The following is an 18,523-nucleotide window of genomic DNA, read 5'->3' on the forward strand; positions in this document are numbered from 1 at the left end:
ACAAAGCACATCAATTTCAACTATGAAGAAACAGGAGACTACAAATAGACAGACATTAAGTTATATATATGAGGTAGATTTATAGAGAAAGGATGTCTTTTGAGGAAGAAATGCCTTTGAAAAAAGAAGAACAAAACAGAAGCAAAAAACCCTTTTCAGAGAACTGACTCTAAGTTATCTCTCACTGCAAAGCAGTGCTCCCCAACTTTTTTGGCACCAGGGATCAGTTTTGTGAAAGACAACTTTTCCACAGACTGGAGGTGGGAGGAGTGTCATGGGGAGGGCATGGGGCGGAGCTCAGGCAGTGATGTGTGCCCCATTTCCTAACAGGCCACAGACCAGTATTGGACCACAGCCCGGGGACTGCAGTAAATCCATTCTAAAGGAAACTTAAAGCTATTTCATAACTAATTGTGCAGTAATTTTTCTATTGGAAAACAGAATCCAAAGCTTCACAGATACATATAGAAACTTCTGGAATGAAGATGAAGAAATGCTGTTTTGTGTACAATTTCAATGCACAGATGCTGTTTTGTGCACAATTTCAATGCACAGGAAGCTCTGCATAGAAGTTACATATAGAAATGTAAATATAAAAATTTAGATTGTAATAAATCTAACTCGGAGAAAGAGAGGAACTTGCAATTCTAATGGAGGCCCAGAGGCAGTGTCATGGAGAGCTTAGCAGCCTGGGCTCTGGAATCAGGCTGCCTGGGCTTGACCACCTAGACTGGCATATGATTTGGGGCATGTTTACTTAAACTTTCTGTGTCTTGGACTAATCATCCATAAAGTAGGGTAAGTTCATGAAACTTGAGGAGTTGCTATTAATAGTGTCAATAAATTTATAAAGGTAAAGGCCTTAAAGCAATGCCTCTCACACAGTCAATACATGTTAGCTATTAAATAATATTACTACTCAATTACTTCTCTATTTATTAAATTTTATTTTTGCATTTATTAAACAATATAAAAATTCACATGGTATCCATGGTAAGAAGTAGAAAAGCTCCAATGGTTTGACAAATTGACCATTAATAGACTGGCATACACACCAAATACGGCATATGTTCTAGTGGCATTCAACAACAAAAAAAAAGGAAAATTGGATTAAAAAATCAATATTATAATAAATTCAATAAAAGCCATACTAAATAAATGAAATTCTGTATAATATGAAGCAACACTCCAAGATCTTATTTCTATTTTCCTGTTCATGCTAACAGAATGCTTAATTAAGATGTTGCCTTTAAACTGACTTCTAAACTAGGTCCCAAAAGACATTGCAGTTTCCTTCTTGCTTTCCCTTGGATCATTTGCTCTGGGAGGAGCCAGCTGTCATGTCATGAGGACGTCATGAGCAGCCTCATGGAGAGGTCCACATGAGGAAGAACTAAGACCTCTCACAATGCCAGCATAAATTTGCAATCAGCATGTGAGTGAGCCATCTTGGAAGCAGATCGTCCTGCCCCACTGAACTTGAAATGACTTCAGCAGCAGCCAACATCTTGACTGCAATTTCATGAGACCTCAAGCCACCTATAAAATATGGGGTTGGCATTCCATTTTTAGATGGCAATTTTAAACATACATATTTTTAAAAATCCCTTCATGCCTCCATTTAACCATTATAGTAGTCTGTATTAGTTTAAAATTTTTTTCTTAATCCATCTATTAAAAACAACTTGTGAAATGCATGCTGACACAAATTATTAACTACAAAACTTTAGTCACAGAATTCCACAATGCCATAGAAAGGATTTATATGAGTTAGTAAATATTAATAATACCCTTACAACCTTATTATTACTATTATCCAAAAATAATACTAGAGTGTAAGTCAAATCCTTCAGGGTAATGCCTATAATGGAAAGAGGACAAATACTGAAGTCAGACAGACCTGAGTTTAAAACACTGTTCTGCCACATAATTAAGCTGGGTAACCTTGGGAAAGTTACTTATTCTCCTTCAGTTTCATTATAAGTAAAAATGGAAGTAATTCCTCATGGATTGTTATGGGAATAAAAATGAGCAGCAGACAATAAATATTTAATCAAAATAGTTATAATGTTATTCTCCAGCAGTAAGGAACAAGTTTACTCAATGATAATGTCTCCTTAAATAGTAAAGTTTATTTACATTAAGATTTCTGCAGAAGCTTTCCAACTCAACTCTGCGTTCACTGGGCATAGAACCAACACCATCTTTAATAAGAACCCTTCATGAAGATTAATCAAGGGTTAGACTCACATCTGGGGGAATCCGGGCACTGTCCTTCACTGAGTTTCCTTCAACAGTGAGATGATAAACTTGGCCGTCATTATCAGTAAATACAAAATGTTCCCTGGCAGAGATGTTCTGGCTGAGTTCAGATTTACTTTCTGCCTCCTGCAACAAGCTTTAGGATAGACAAAAATAAGATAAAGATATTACTTTTCCCTTGAGTGACACCCATAATTAATTAATTCTCCCAAAGTACAGAAGAATTGATAGACAGGAGGTCCAAACCATTTTTAAAAAGTCTGAAACTAATCTCTGCCCAGTAAATAATGAGAAAACACAAACCACTCCCAAATAATCATACCATGAGAGAAAGTTTACCCTATACAGAGGAAAACAATGATCTAAAACTTAAGGAAAAGAAACCTCTTAGTCATTTTTGCTGTAGAACTCTCCTCAACAGAAGAGAGGCCTTGCCTATCATTGCCTCCGGAGCTTTTCACTTGTAAAATGGGTATGGATGGGGATAGTACACAAGTTTAGAATTCCCAGTACATTTTCCTTGGTCTGCATAAATGATAATATGATCTGCTTGTATGCCTATGCTAACTTCATTTGAATTTCAGAAGCTGAAGTTTATGAGCCAGGACACTGAGAAAAATTATATTCACTAATAGATGCTAATGGGTAGATGATACTGAATACATTATTGACTACATACACTAAGCAATACAGTACAATAATAAACTCACTTTTCATAATCTGGGTATAAAGCAGAGTCAAACTTTCTACCACAGATATCTTTAGATGACATTTGTCAGGTTCTCAGATGTGATACTCATAGTACAAATCATGGTGGCAGGAAATACCGTACCGTACCTGATCACAGACGACTCAACAATACTTAGCTCTGTGTCCGAGACTACAGTCTGGCGGGCCATAGCCTCTCGAGTAGCAAGTTGTTTCTTCCTCAGGCTCTTCAAGTTGTGAGATGGTGACCACTCCTGTGAAACAAAAACAGACAAACCTAGGAAGTGCCAGGTTTCCTTCTGTCCAAGAATCCTTCCAACAGCTGGGCATACGCACCATTGCCCAGCATCACTCATTATTACTATACGTAAAGCTACAATTTGTTCTTTAGATTTTACCTATTTATAGAAAGGCTGAATGAATGCATTTTAATTAGAGCTTAGGGTAAAAAAGTTTACTGGCAAACTTACAAAAGGTCTGACATTTTGATGCTTTCTTTTTTACAAAATGAAAGTGATGAATTCAATTATAGTATCCCCTATTCCCCACCTCCTTCCCTAGCCGTTACAAGCAGAGTGAAATAATCATGCTCCTCCGACCAGGGTGTCTTTATCCTCCATCAGCAACCCAAAACCCCTTGCTTTATTTATTTATTCTTTTCTGTTTCACCTGTTCTAATGCCTTTAATCTGGTATCCTCTCATATGTGTAAGTTCTTAACACATCATTATTTAACATGCACGTATTTCTAATTTACATAAATAGTACTGTGTTATATATCTCATCCTGTTTCTTGCCCTTTTCACTGTTTTTAATGTATTTAAGTCCTTTCCCTATTGTTTCTGCATGCTGTATACCAGGGGTCCTCAAACTTTTTAAACAGGAGACCAGTTCACTGTCCCTCAGACCATTGGAGAGTGCGCACTGTGGGCCTGGGACGAGTTGGCTGCTAATGCAGGGCAGGTAGCAGCAGCAAAAATACCCAGCTGGCCAGATAAATGTCCTAGGCGGGCGGCATGTGGCCCTCGGGCTGTAGTTTGAGGACGCCTGCTGTATACCATGCCACAGGAGAATGGACCAATTTTTAATGTCTGTTCTCTCAGCAAAAAACACCTAGATTGCCTCCAAATTCTCCCATGCTATTAAATAACACTATAGTCAATATCTTTGCAAAAGTTCATGACCAGGAGCACACCAAACATGGAAGATACTTAAGTTTGTCTAAGTGCTGCCAGTGTGCCAGTCTATAGAATGGCTGCATTGGTCAACATTCCTAACAACTGCGCACAAAGGTTCCTATTCTCTATATTCTACCTATACTTGACGTTGCGTGGCTTTCCAATTTTTGTTAGTTGAAAAGGTATATCCATATCATGGTTATTTCACTTTGAAGATCTCTGAAAACTGATGAGTTTGAACATTTCTTTATATGCTTGTTGGCCTTTGAGATTTCTCTGCCATTCATTAACTGTCCCTGTACTTTGTCCATTTTCCCACTGGGCTTCTGGTTTTTTCATTGTGGATTTGTAAAAGTTCCTTGTTAATTTTAGATATTGGAAAATTCCTTTCCCAAAACTGTCTTCTGTATTTAACTTTTACAATAGCATCCTTCATCAAATAGAAAGCATTACTCTTGATTAATCAAATACACTAAAATATTTTTGCCTTTTGGTTTGAGCTTGTGATGTTCTCTCCTGCCGCCAGGTCATAAAAATATTATTATTTTGTTATATTAAATTTTATAGCTTTAGTTTTTTACATTTAGGTCTTTAATATTGTAGAGTTCCATTTTTCATATGGTAGTAGGTAGGGATCCAGCATTTTTCTCCATAAAATGAGATTGTTTTCACAATGCAGTCTACTAAATAGCCTGTCCTTTTCCTTTGATTTGTGTGCTACTTTTCCTTTTTTCCTTCTTTTTATTTTTTGTTTAGGGATGGGGTCTTGCTATGTTACCCAGGCTGGCCTCAAACTCCTGGCCCCAGGCAATCCTCCCACCTCAGCCTCTGTGTGCTACTTTACTGTGTATTAAGTTCCCAAATATTCATGAGTCTGTTTCTGAGCTCTCTGCTATGTTGGTCAAATTCCTGTTCTTATGCCAGTACAACCCTGATTTAATTCCATGGTTTTACAATCTGTACTAATATCAGGTAGGATGGGCCTCGACTCCACCTGTACCTCCCACATTTACTTCTTTTTCAAGTTAACTTAGCTGTTTATGACTTTTCTTCTTTCACAAACTTATTAGAATGTTTATCATGTTCTCAAAATATCTGAATGAAACTGGAATTAGAATTGCATTAGTGTAATATTAGGTTGGCCTATCCAAGAAAATAAGAGCTATCTCCATTAATTTAGATCATTTTCTCTGAATACATAGTTCTAACAAGAAAATACATGGCAATAATGATTTTAATTCAAGCTAAATAAAAACATTCATCATATATGTCTAAATATTTACTTCTTAAACTGTAACTTACCAAAGCAGTTATTGCAGGGAAGTTTTTGGACATTTCTCTAAGAAGGGTACAAGTTCTAACATCCCATAACTCCAGGGGTTTATCTTTGAATACAACTGCTAAATACTGCCTAAAATAAACAAAATTACTAAATAAGCCTCTTTTTGCAAAAATTTCACCAGGAATTATACAAATAAAAAATTCAGTAAATTGAAAAACTCAGATGACACACTCTAAAAACAGTCATTTAGCCCCTATGATCATAGTTATAAGAAGGTAAATCTCCAAAATGACCTTTGAGAGCACATAAAGACTCACACAATGAGGCAAAGAGTCTGGCTCAGTAGAAGGAGTGGCATGGGTTCATATCTTGGTGCCACAACTATGCCAACCCTCCTGGGATCATTTTCTCATATATGGCATGAGAATACCATCATCTACCTCAATGGGTTGGTATGCAGGTTATAGTGAAAATTAAATGACAAAGTATGGAAAGTTTCTATCATCTTACTGTAATAGGTATTGAACAAATGCCACTTTCTTTATTCATTTTCTGTCAGAAAGTACTGAATGATGTGAAGGAATGCGATTCAACAAACACGAATTCAGCCTTGACTACTCAGTAACCACTGTGAGGAACTAAAACATTATCAACAAATGATGGAGATTGAGGAAATGTGACAGAGTACACAGTATATCAAAAGACTAAGATTCTTCCACTCAGGGCCACATGTGCCACCTGATAATTATGTGGCTTCAGATAAGATATGTAACCTTTTACAACTTTATTCTACTTCTCTTTAAAATGGTGCTAATAATAACTTCCATGCCTACCTCACAAAATGCTGAAAGGATTTTTTTATTAAAAAAGGACAGAACACATGGAAAAATTTTATAAACCATGATAGATTATACAAATATAATATATTACATTGTTTACTATATTTAATATAAAAGCGTATCAAGGCATGTACATAAATAACTAATATAAGACAAAATGTGGTTAAGAGCTATAAAGATTCACTGTGAAAGAGGAGATTAATTTTGACAACAGGAAAATGGCATTCTAGGCAGAGTTACGAATATGACAAATGACAAAGACAGGAAAGGACTATGTGTTTTGGGGAGCACGCTACCTGAAATGCAAAGTATGTGAGAGCAATCATGAGAGAGAAGACTAAAATGTGTATTTTTGATCATATTATAAAAGACCTTAAATGCCAGGGGCTATGTAGGAGTTTATTTTACCAGAGAATAGTAAATCACTGAGGGTTTTGAAGTAGGGGGTGATGTGATCAGTTGTTTTATATGTATTAATTTAGCAGGCATGTGTGAAGTCTGACTTGAAATAGAAGAGACTGGAGTCCCAACTATCTGAGCAATTCTCAAACTTCTTAGTCTCCTTTATACTTCTTAAAAATTACTGAGGACCCTTCAGAGAACTCTTGATTATATGGATTATAGTAATTGGTATTTTGTACATTAGAAATTAAACTTAATTAACTAAAAATATATTAATTCATTTAAAATTTTAAAAAGTATAAAACAATTAGCAAGATGGCAGATTTAAACATAAGCCATATTGATAATTATACCAAATATGAATAATTTAACATTATAATTAAAAAGCTGAGATTGCCAGACCAAATGGAAAACCAGAATCCAATTATAAGCTGTCTACAATAAACCAACTTTAAATATAAAGACACTAATGGGTTGTAAGTAAAAGGATGAAAAAATTGATATCATGAAAACACTAATCAAAAGAAAGCTGGAGTGGCTATACTAATATCAGACAAATGAGACTTACTTCCAAATAAAGAACAGTACCAAAGACAAAGAGGATAGTTCACAATGATAAAGAAGCAAGTCAACAAAAAGATCTAACAATCCTAAATATGTATGTATCTAATAATAGACATCCAAAATAAAAAATACCCAAAGCAAGAACATGAGTTCTTCAAATGAGAAATAAATAAATCTGTAATTAAAGTTAGAGATTTTGACACTCATCTCTGAGTAAGTGACAGAATAAGCAGGCAGAAAATCAGTAATACAGAAAACTTAAATGACGCCATCAACCAACTTGAAATGACATTTATGTAACATGTAATCAACAACAGCAGAATACACAACTTTTTCAAATGCACATGAAACATTCATTAAGATAGGACATATTCTGAACCATATAACGAATCACATTAAATTACAAAAGACTGAAATAGTATAAAATATGCTCTCTGACCCCAACAGAAACTAAAAATTAACAGAAAGATATCTGGGAAAACACCCAAATAGTCTGAAGTTAAAAAATAAATATACCTATGAATACCCCCATGGAGAATTTAAAATATTTCAAAGTGAATTAAAATGAAAACACATCATATCAAATATTGTAGGATACAGGCAGGACACGGTGGCTCACACCTATAATCCTAGCACTCTGTGAGGCCGAAGCAGGCGGATCACTCAAGGACAGGAGTTCGAAACTAGCCTGAGCAAGAGTGAGACCCTGTTTCTACTAAAAATAAAAAGGAAATTAATTGGCCAACTAAAAATATATAGAAAAAATTAGCCGGACATGGTGGCACATCCCTGTAGTCCCAGCTACTCAGAAGCCTGAGGCAGAAGGATTGCTTGAGCCCAGGAGTTTGGGGTTGCTGTGAGCCAGGCTGACGCCACGGCACTCTAGCCCAGGCAACAGAGTGAGACTCTGTCTCAAAAAAAAAAAAAAAAAAAATTGTAGGATACAGGAAAAGCCGTGTTTATAGAGCATTATATGCTTATATTTTAGAGAATCACCTTAATCTAATTATCTAAATTTCTACTTTAAGAAACTAGAAAAAAACTGCATTTTTAAAAAGTAGAAGGAAAAAAAAGATAAGCATGGCAGCCAATGAAAAAAAATAGAAAAATCATAGAGAAGAATCAAAGGAAGACATACAAGTGTCTTATTGGCAAACAAGATTTTCTGTATAGAAAATCCTAAAGAATCAACAAAAACACCTATACTAGAAGTAATAATTAAGTTTAGCATGGTCACAAGGTACAAGGACAATATCAAAAAATTAATTGCATTTCAGTATACATATAGTAAATAATCGAAAATTTAAATTTTAACAATGCCATTTATAATAGATCAAACAAAACACAAAAATAATGAACAAATGATATACACTGAAAACTACAAAATATTGCTGAAAGAAATTAAAGAAGACCTAAATAAAATGGAAAGACATACCATGCTCATGAATCACAAAACTTGTTACGATACTCATTTTTTCCCACACTGATCTATGGAGGCAATGCAATCCCAATCAAAATTCCAAGAAAATTTTTTTGGTAAAACTGATAAGGTGATTCTAAAATTTATGTGGAAATTCAAAGATCCTAGAAAAGCCAAACAATTTGAAAACTATTTTAGAAAGCTTACTCTTTCTTTCTTCTTTTGGTTGGTTTTTATTTAAATTCCATTTTTAATAATCCTGCTTTTCATTTATTTTTCCTTGAAACAAAAACAACTCAAAAAATTACTAGAAGTAAAGCAGGTCTAAATTATAAATAAAGAAAATAAGTTCTTTTACTCACTAACTCCATGCTTACGTGCACATGCACAAGAATTTCATCAGAAAACAAATAATGATTCATACAAAAGTTACCAAGTGGAGAATGATAGCAACTTAATTTTGTGACCAAAATATTTTTTTTTGATATGGTTGCATGTCAACATTTGCTATTACTAAAAAACTCTAAATGCACTCTAATATATTCCCACTTTCTTAAAGATTAAAAAAATCTATGATATTCCATTGCAGTAACACCACAGTTCTTTTTAGGTTGACACTTACTTCAAATGAGATACTTTAATCATTTCGATGGGTGATTCATCATTGCCTCTTTCACCACGAAAAGCAATACTTCTACCTTTAATTACAAATATTAAAGAAAATGTGAAAACAATACATAAAACATAAGAAACAAGCCATACAAATGTAAATTGATCAGTCTACCCTTTATCCTCCTGTTCATTCCTACATTTGCTTCTAAGCTGTTTCTAATAATCTAAATTCAAAAAATATTCTTGAAAGTATTACAAGTTAATGATCAATAATATATTACTTATATTCAAATATCTATTTTATAAAAAGCCATTTTCATTTGTTATGCAGTTTCTTTAATTCTGTAATTCAATTTTGGAAATACAAATTTCTAAAGTTTTAAGGCATCTATGGTAAAGCAATTGTCCACCATTAAAAACTACTTGATTATTTTGGCCGGGCGTGGTGGCTCACGCCTGTAATCCTAGCTCTCCGGGAGGCCGAGGCGGGCGGATTGCTCGAGGTCAGGAGTTCAAAACCAGCCTGAGCAAGAGCAAGACCCCGTCTCTACTATAAATGGAAAGAAATTAATTGGCCAACTAAAAATATATATACAAAAAATTAGCCGGGCATGGTGGCACATGCCTGTAGTCCCAGCTACTCGGGAGGCTGAGGCAGGAGGATCGCTTGAGCCTAGGAGTTTGAGGTTGCTGTGAGCTAGGCTGATGCCACGGCACTCTAGCCTGGGCAACAAAGTGAGACTCTGTCTCAAAAAAAAAAAAAAAAAAAAAACTACTTGATTATTTAAAGTAATATAAACATTCCCATGTTTCCAAATACTAATGGGCGGGGGGTAAGACTCTTGAAACATATATTTAAGATTTTCTTGTCTCATCTGCAAAATATTAACATATTTTGAACATATTTCTACCAAAATATCTCTATAAACTGAAATTAGAGAATAACTACAATATTCATGCATGATGTACAGTTACGGTATAAAAATCAGTTAACTAACAAAAGGTAAATGGTTTTCTGTAAATGAAAAGTATAAATTCTACCTTAAGTCTGAATAAATTCTACCTTATATCTTTTCTTAGATTTTTATTCACATTAAGTAAGAGTGAACATACTCAATTCGAAGACAACTGAATGCCTAAATGTCTCCCTGCCGCTCGATGACATCAAGTGGAATGTCGCTCTGCTCACTATTATTATACCCCAAACAGTCCGTGTCCTTTCCTGACTCTGTTAGTCTGCTGGCCTCCTTCGAAGACAAGCCTATAAAAGTCTAATCTAGGAACTCAAATATCCCACTTAAGGAAGTCATTAATTATTACTATAGATATTACTTCCTTAAGAATAAATCTGTGAAAGATTTTAAGTTATATCTTACAGTTCTGAACTTGAGTTGACTAGAAAAAAATGAACAAAAGACTTTTTTAGTGAATGATGCTAGAGTACAGCATTTCATCCCTGGGAACTACATAGACAGCTCGTGCCAGTTTGTTGGCAAATTAGGAATCTGGGGATAAGGGTCACTGGGCAGGTCACTTCCAATGAGACTAGAACAACACTGGACTACAAATGGAGCTGCTGCCTTGAGGTTCAGTAAAAAGCATCTTTATCTTTGAGAGCTTGGGAGTATATATGGAGAATATAAGAAAACAACTATACACTTCATTTATTTACAACCATTTACTTGACTTATTGTACACACACAGGTATACACATGTATTGGTTAGAATCATCTATACATATTCACATTGCTATACCATTTTAAAGAAACTTACCATAATTTTGTCAGAAAGCCTTTATGAAATTACTGCATGTACCATAAAATAATTTTAAACTCTCAACTTATTAGATTTTCAAGTTCTTTTGAAATTCACTGGGTTTAGGTTTTTAACAATTCTGAACAAGTTACTTTACCGGAATTTCCCATTATAAAGTTTTCAAACTTCCAAATCAAGTTTCTCTATTCAGTCAGTCAGAGATTATCAAAAGTTTTAAATTTGAGCTTAACAATACTTAACCTCTGAGTTTTCTAAGGGTTTCCTGCAAAGGCTTTCTTTTCTTTCCTTCCTCTGTCTTTCTCCCCCCACCACCACCTTCTCTCTTTAGAGGCAGAGTCTCGCTATGTTTTTGAGACAGGGTCTCCAACTCCTAGGCTCAAGCAATCCTCCTGCCTCAACCTCCCAAAGTGCTAGGATTACAGGCATGGGCCACCAGGCCTGGCCCAAGACCAAATTTTTAAACAGAGAATCTAATAAAGAGTAATTTTAAAATTTATCTTTTTCTTATATATAACAATGCACTTAAAAGTAGACCTGGTATCCTATTTTTTTTTGTGACTCTATTTAAGTTAATGGCCCTCCATTTTACCATGTATTTATGTTAACAAAATTTCCATAAAAACAATGATGAGATCTTTGTAGAGCAAATATCATAAAAGAATATATAAACACAGAAAACAAAATAAAACTCAAAGGTAAAAGTACTTTGGACATGTTTTATAAATAACAACATCATTGATCAGTATGACAAACCACTTTGAATCTTTTAAAACAAACCTGTTGGAAGATCAACCAGTTGAAGTTCATTTCTCACTAATCCCAAGTTGTTTGGTGTTGAGGTAGCAAAAGAAAGAAAGCTGGTTAAACTCGTCCATTCGATACCCCTATAACGACAAATTAAACAAAGACTAAACTAAATACCGTTTTTGTTGGAAACGTTTATTTAAAAAATAAGTTTTCCTAAGACCTAAATTTTATTACACAATAAAAAAATATGATCTTTTGTCTTTTTTTTTTTTTTTTGAGATAGTGCCTTGCTCTATCAGCTGGGCTAGAGTGCAGTGGCATCATCATAGCTTACTGCAGCCTCCAAATCCTGGGCTCAAGTTATCCTCCTACTTCAGTCTCCCAAGTAGCTGGGACTACAGGGATGTACCACCATGCCTGGCTAATTTTTAAAATTTTTGTAGAGACAGGGGTCTCACTGTTGCCCAGGCTGATCTTAAACTCCTGGGCTTAAGTGATCCTCCTACCCTTGGCCTCCCAAAGTGCTAGGATTCCATGCGTGAGCCACCACTCCCAGCTAACCTTTTATCATAATGTGATCTTATATTTGAGACTATATTACCATATATTTCTAACACATATAAAATTATTTCTAATTAAAACTTTATTTCCAAATGTAATGACAAGATAGTTTAGTGACCAGGATTCATTAGCATTAAAATTCATTCAGCATTAAAATGACTATTACAATCTGGCTAGAGAGTGAATCACATGACAATAGTTTCCAAGAATTCCAACTGCTTAAAAAGAAGTGGTATAGAAATATTCTGAACAGAATGCTTAAAGTTAAGTACACTTAAGAATTTTATCAAATTTTAACAAAATTCTTAGTTCAGAAGCAGAAATTTCAGAAACAAAGAATAGAAACTGAGCTGTTAGATTTGGAAGTGGTTAAAAGTTCCAAAATAGTACATTAATTAGAGAGAAGCACAAAAGAAAAATCTCAAGGAAAAAGATATATATGACAATACGGCAACCTAATGCCCTAGGAGTCTCGTTTATGTGGGACAGGAGGTGATGTCACATTTTTCCCACTAACATAACTGGACAGTGCAAACCATCACAATCTGCAGAGAATGGAAGAGAGAAGGGGCCACTTGGGACAATGAGCCAGCCGGTCAGTCACGAGCATGAGAAGGATCTGTACTGGTTACAAGGTGACAGAGGATGATCGGGAGAGAAGTCTAAACCTCTATTCCATACGACTGCATACCAGCATTTAAGGGACAGCCATTTTTAAAAACAATTTATCATCTATGGCACTTCTCACAATACAATAGCAGTGTTGAGTAGTTGTGACAGAAGTTTTTAAGGGCTAAAATCCTAAGCCTAAAATATTTACTACAGAAAATGTTTACCGACCTCTGCTCTAGTTTATCCATTTCTATACCAATTTGAATGCTACTGCTAGGTTTTGCATGAAATACTGTTTTTAATATGTCTCCTATTTACCCAAGAAGGGACAATGGCTTCCTGCATAATTTCCCAACTCCTCTATGTGGACTTCAAGGCCGTCCAGCCTTTTGTCTCATCCTACCTAACCAAGCTGACCTCTCAATCATTTGAACCTTATCTGCCACTTTAATGAGAATAACCTTCCTTACTGATCCCGTTGTACCTACCTACTTGTCTTTTCTCAGAGGGACAAGCATAATCCAAAGAGAATTAAAAACAATTTGTAACAACAGAGAATTGCTGTGGTTATCAAGGATTATAACTTTTTAAACATAAAGTTTCACTGAAACACTCAGATTAGGCTACTTGTAACTGAGTACCTTTGGGAACATCCATGCCTAGAATAAACTCTCTTTTCCTCTTCAAATGCTACTGGAGTTCAAGTCCTGGCTTGAGCCCCTAATAGCTCTGTGCTCTCTCTATACCTCGATTTCTTCATCTCTTGCACTGGAACAGTAACACTGAGTACGGGAATAAACCTGGCACATAGTAAACACCATGTGTATTGGCAATTATCATTATTACTCTCATTTCAAGACCTAACTGAAGCCCTATTTTCTTCATGAGGCCTCCTCATTTCCCAAACTCAAACCATACCCATAGTGAATATTATATAATTTTGATAATTAGTCACTAGAAAAGTCCCTTGAACTCTTGTTTCTCCTTTTGTTTTCCTAACAGCAACAGTACTCATTAATTTTTCTACTTAGAGTGAACAAAAGATAAGAGGAATCATTTTGGATGTATTCTGCTCTCTGTACTGGTCTGGTAGCTTCAACAAGACCTGTTTGTCCACAGAAACCCTAAGACCCACCCTCCAAGTCTTGCAGTCCAAACCGATCATGCTCCAGTACAGTGATGCCACTATCTTTGGACCATAAGAATTCCAGTCCTTCCATTTCTCATTCATTATTTCAAAAATTATATCTGTTAAGTACCTGGTATATGCGAGTGACTGTGCTAGGCAGTGGAAACGTAGCCGTGGACGAGACAGACATAATTGCTGATCTTTTGGAGCTTACAACCTAGCAGAAAAGAGACATTACACAAGTGCCTTCTGCATTATCTACTACAAAAGAAAGTGAAGAGTTCAGCATGACCATGTAAGAATCAGACATAACCTGGTCTCAGGGGCCAGGCAGCCCCAAAGGACTATTAAAGCTCAGACCCAAAGAGCAAATTGGGCTTTACTCTAAGCCTGAATGACTGAGGAAACAGTGTGGCTGGCTGAGAAACACTGTACTAGATAAAACTCTCTTAGAAGGGAGGTACTCCGTCATGTCTCTCCAGGCATATGATCAGTACTCAGGAAATTTTGTTAGATTAAGGGAATGATGTCCAAGAAAAACTTAGCATTCCTTATGTTTATTGGTTCCATGTATTTTCAGAGAAGTGCTTTCCCCACTGTTTACACGATGTTCTAGTGTATAGGACATAACAGAACACAGAGTAGCTGCTTATTTGTAATCGAGCAGTATGAGCATGTTGCCTTTGAATAGATGAGAGAAGCAGCTTGGATATCTGATTCCTACTGAGGGAAATAAAAACCAAGTTGAACTTCAAAGTGGATTAGATAAGGAGAGGATTATTTCTCAGAAGAAAATAAAAACTCTTACCAAACACAGCTGAGTACCACACTGCCCTCAGGATTAGAACACTATCATCTAGGTCTAACTGTACACTGAGGTCTATAAAAAATTAATAAGAACAGCAGCTCATTTTCTGGCTTGATCTAGGATTTTTTTTTAAATTTTTTTGTAGGATTCCTAACCACTGACCAATTGTAACCTTAGAATTACCAGCAGGTATTTATGGTTGACTCCTACAGTTTCTCAAGCTGTTGACCAGCAGTTTCTGACCTGTTGACCACCTACTGGGGTTGCTATAGAGAGGCTCCTTCTCAACACTTTGTGGCTAGGGGGAGCATACACTTTCTGAATAGCCTTGAATTCTTCTGCAAATTTACAGATAGACAAAATAGAGATCATTTTATTTTCCACAAATCACTCAATTTACTCAAAGCAATACTGAGTCAATCAATGTTCTGATATTCATATATGCTGCTGTTATAATAGTAACTTTTGATATTCAAAATAGTACTGGGCTATATTATAGGCTGAACATCCCTAATCCAAAAATCCAATCCCAAATTCCCTAAAAATCCAAAACTTTTTGAGCACCACCATGACAGCTTTGTTTTCTGATGGTTCAATGTACACAGAGTTTCATGTACAAAATTATTAAAAATATTATACAAAATTACCTTCAGGCTATGTGTAGAAGGTGTATATGAGACATGGGTGAATTATGGGTTTAGACTCAGTGCCCATCCCCAACATATCTCCATATATATATATATATATACATATATATATATATGCAAATATTCCAAAAACTGAAAAAAAACCCGAAATCATAAATACTTCTGGCCCAAAGCATTTTGAATAAGGAATATTCAATCTGTATTGTAAACTCAGCCTACTGGACAAAGACACAAATTAATAATCTAAGAAAACCTACAAGTATCTCTCTATTTTGTTTACTTCAAGGTATCTTTCACTGGAAAGCACCAAATGTTTATAAGCATCAAATGTTTACAAGCATACAGAATAGGCGTCCTCAAACTATGGCCTGCGGGCCACATGTGGCCCACCGAGGACATTTATCTGGCCCACCGGGTGTTTTTGCCACCACTGCCTGTCCTGATTAGCAGCCACTCGTCCCAGACCCACAGTGCGCATGTGTGGAATGTGCCCCCGCACTCTCCAACGGCCCTCCAACGGTCTGAGGGACAGTGAACTGGCCCCCTGTTTAAAAAGTTTGAGGACCCTGATAGAAGATTCTCAATAGATAGCTGAGTAAAGTATCCCTGGTTAAAACATCCTGGTTTTAAAAAAACACAAACATGCAACTATCTGCAGGAACTGCAAGGTTACAGTCCCTGGCTGTATGTATGCACAACATTCAAGTACTTACGATTATGTGATTTAAAAAAACCCATTTAGTATAGGGTAGAAAAACAATCTTCTAAAAGTAAGCGTTAACTTGGATATAAAATCTAGAATATATTGGGTTTATTGATAATAAGTTCTGAAATTTTTATAACACATCTGCAAAATTTTTATAATGGCTTTAATTGTAATACTAAAATTGTATTAATCGAGACACAAAGACAGCAGAATTTCAGCATCCCCTTGGGCAGAATTTCTGAATATAAAATGCGAATTATTTTCAACATGGCAATTAAGAGGGAAAATTCATATAAAAAATGGAGCATCTTTGTATGATCATTCACAACACCAGACTGAGATACTAAATATCCCTTAGTTATTATCTCAAGCAACACTTTCTAATTAATTTCAGTGTTATTCAACCATAAATATCATCATAGCATGTGTAAATTATGATATTTAGTGACATCTACAATCTGACGGATCCAGGATAACAAATCTTACTTAAAACTAACAGCTAATTGACAAATTAGCTATTGAAAGTTTCACTGTTAAGGGAAAAAAATGACAATGTGTTTGATTTTTCAGAAGCATGTGTCAAATTCTTTGCATGAAGCTTGGCTTGGTCAACAGTTTTATTTTACTGCCAACATAATTCCTACTAATCTATGTGAATTTTTTTAGCTGGAGCTCTAGGACATGCACTGTAAGAGTAAGTTAAGACCTAAGGCTATGAAGCTTCAAAGACCTAGACTAAATTCCATCTACCTCTTTCACAGATTACTCTGTAATTCTCAGTTTCTTCCTCTGTAAATTGGAAATACAGTGCTTATCCCATACAGTTGTAGTGGGGATTTAACAAAATGATCCATGCAATGTATTAATACTTAACATAACCCTTAGAACAAGTACTGGTTAAATGGAGAGTTTTGATTGGTTGGCGTTAGCCATAAGAGGGAACGCCACACATAAAAGGCAAGGGAGAAAGGAAAAGTCAAGAGAAGAAATGTACACAGGAAAGGAAGGGAGAGAAAAGATATCAGCAGTGGCAGCTGAGACTATTAGAAGAAGTGCCAGAATGGCAAATTACAGACATCATAATAGCAGAGAAGAGAAAAGAAGATAAACAGCCTGAGACAGTCCAAATAGACACCTGTGTCACTGCACCCCAAAAGCTCAATGCATCTGAAGACATTTCTATTCCATGTAAATGTATCTGGGGAGATACTGTAGGGGCACAGCACAAGGTAGCAATAAACAGTCGCCTGGGTTGTACCACAAAAAAATGCACTTGAACAAATAAGGCAATGTAAACCTTTCAGCAGTTTTCATCACAATCAGAAGTTGTGATATTTAAACGGTTTAACCCTTCTCCATTCAGAAAATGCATTTACTCAGAATGCTATGTTCACTAAGGGTTCACTAAAGAATTTTAATGTATATATGAGACCTACAATTACATAATATATAGAAAACAGAAATATACTTTCATTAAAAGATCATCAAAAACTACTGAAAATTTCTTTCATACATGTATCTGTAACTGTACAATCTATCATTGATAGGGCAAAAAATAAAATAAAAAAATATCCTTGCATTTAGCAAAATAATGCTATGGAGTAGACAGGTATGCACTTCAAAACAAAAAGCAAGAGGCACTCCTATATCAATGTAGCCTTTCCTTAGACATCCCCATATACACAGCACTCATAAACAGATCATATCTGAAAAAATCAAAGAGTAAGTGCTATATAGTTTCAGTACTTTTTCTGGTGGTATTTAAACAAAGAAATAAATAATATTAATTAACAATTAAAATGACTTTATTCAAATTTATCATGAGCAGTCCTACCGATAGATCTTCACAGAAATAAAAAATAAACGAAATAAACCTGAACAAAGCAATATAGGGATTTCTAGTGAGAAACTAGCCTGGGCCTTGGGAGAAACAAATAAGATAAAGCAGTAAAAGAGAAAAAAAATTCTCCACTGCTTATGTTCTTTACAAAGCAAACAATTAGTACTCATCCTTAATTAACACAGCCATTAGTTGGATATGAATATTTATTATTCAAATTTTTCAGTCAAATAATCACCACTGCAAATACCACTGCAGAGTAATCAATGTAGAAAAGTCAGTGAGAACTTTTTCCTGATACTATATATGTTTGTGATCCCAACATCACAATGACATACTCACTTGACCTCACATGAATGGATGCTTAACTCCTTGTGTAGCAGACCACTGGTGAGGTGGTACACCAGGACAGAACCATTTCCTGTACCTAT

The 18,523-nt window shown here is 35.4% G+C and overlaps 1 protein-coding gene across 2 annotated transcripts in view; it reads right to left on the bottom strand.

Moving 5' to 3' along the window:
• Positions 1–18,523, bottom strand: part of WDR11 (WD repeat domain 11) — a 56,699-nt gene that overhangs the window by 17,936 nt on the left and 20,240 nt on the right. For both annotated transcript variants that reach the window (XM_076009745.1, XM_076009744.1), the window contains exons 11-16: positions 18,435–18,519; positions 11,820–11,926; positions 9,277–9,352; positions 5,450–5,558; positions 3,100–3,224; positions 2,251–2,398 (exon numbers count right to left, since the gene is read on the bottom strand). In XM_076009745.1, the coding sequence (XP_075865860.1) occupies positions 2,251–2,398; positions 3,100–3,224; positions 5,450–5,558; positions 9,277–9,352; positions 11,820–11,926; positions 18,435–18,519 (650 nt within the window). The remainder of the gene's footprint in view (positions 1–2,250; positions 2,399–3,099; positions 3,225–5,449; positions 5,559–9,276; positions 9,353–11,819; positions 11,927–18,434; positions 18,520–18,523) is intronic.

The sequence above is a fragment of the Microcebus murinus genome, chromosome 14 (assembly GCF_040939455.1).
Source record: "Microcebus murinus isolate Inina chromosome 14, M.murinus_Inina_mat1.0, whole genome shotgun sequence".
NCBI classification, from domain to species: Eukaryota; Metazoa; Chordata; class Mammalia; order Primates; family Cheirogaleidae; genus Microcebus; species Microcebus murinus.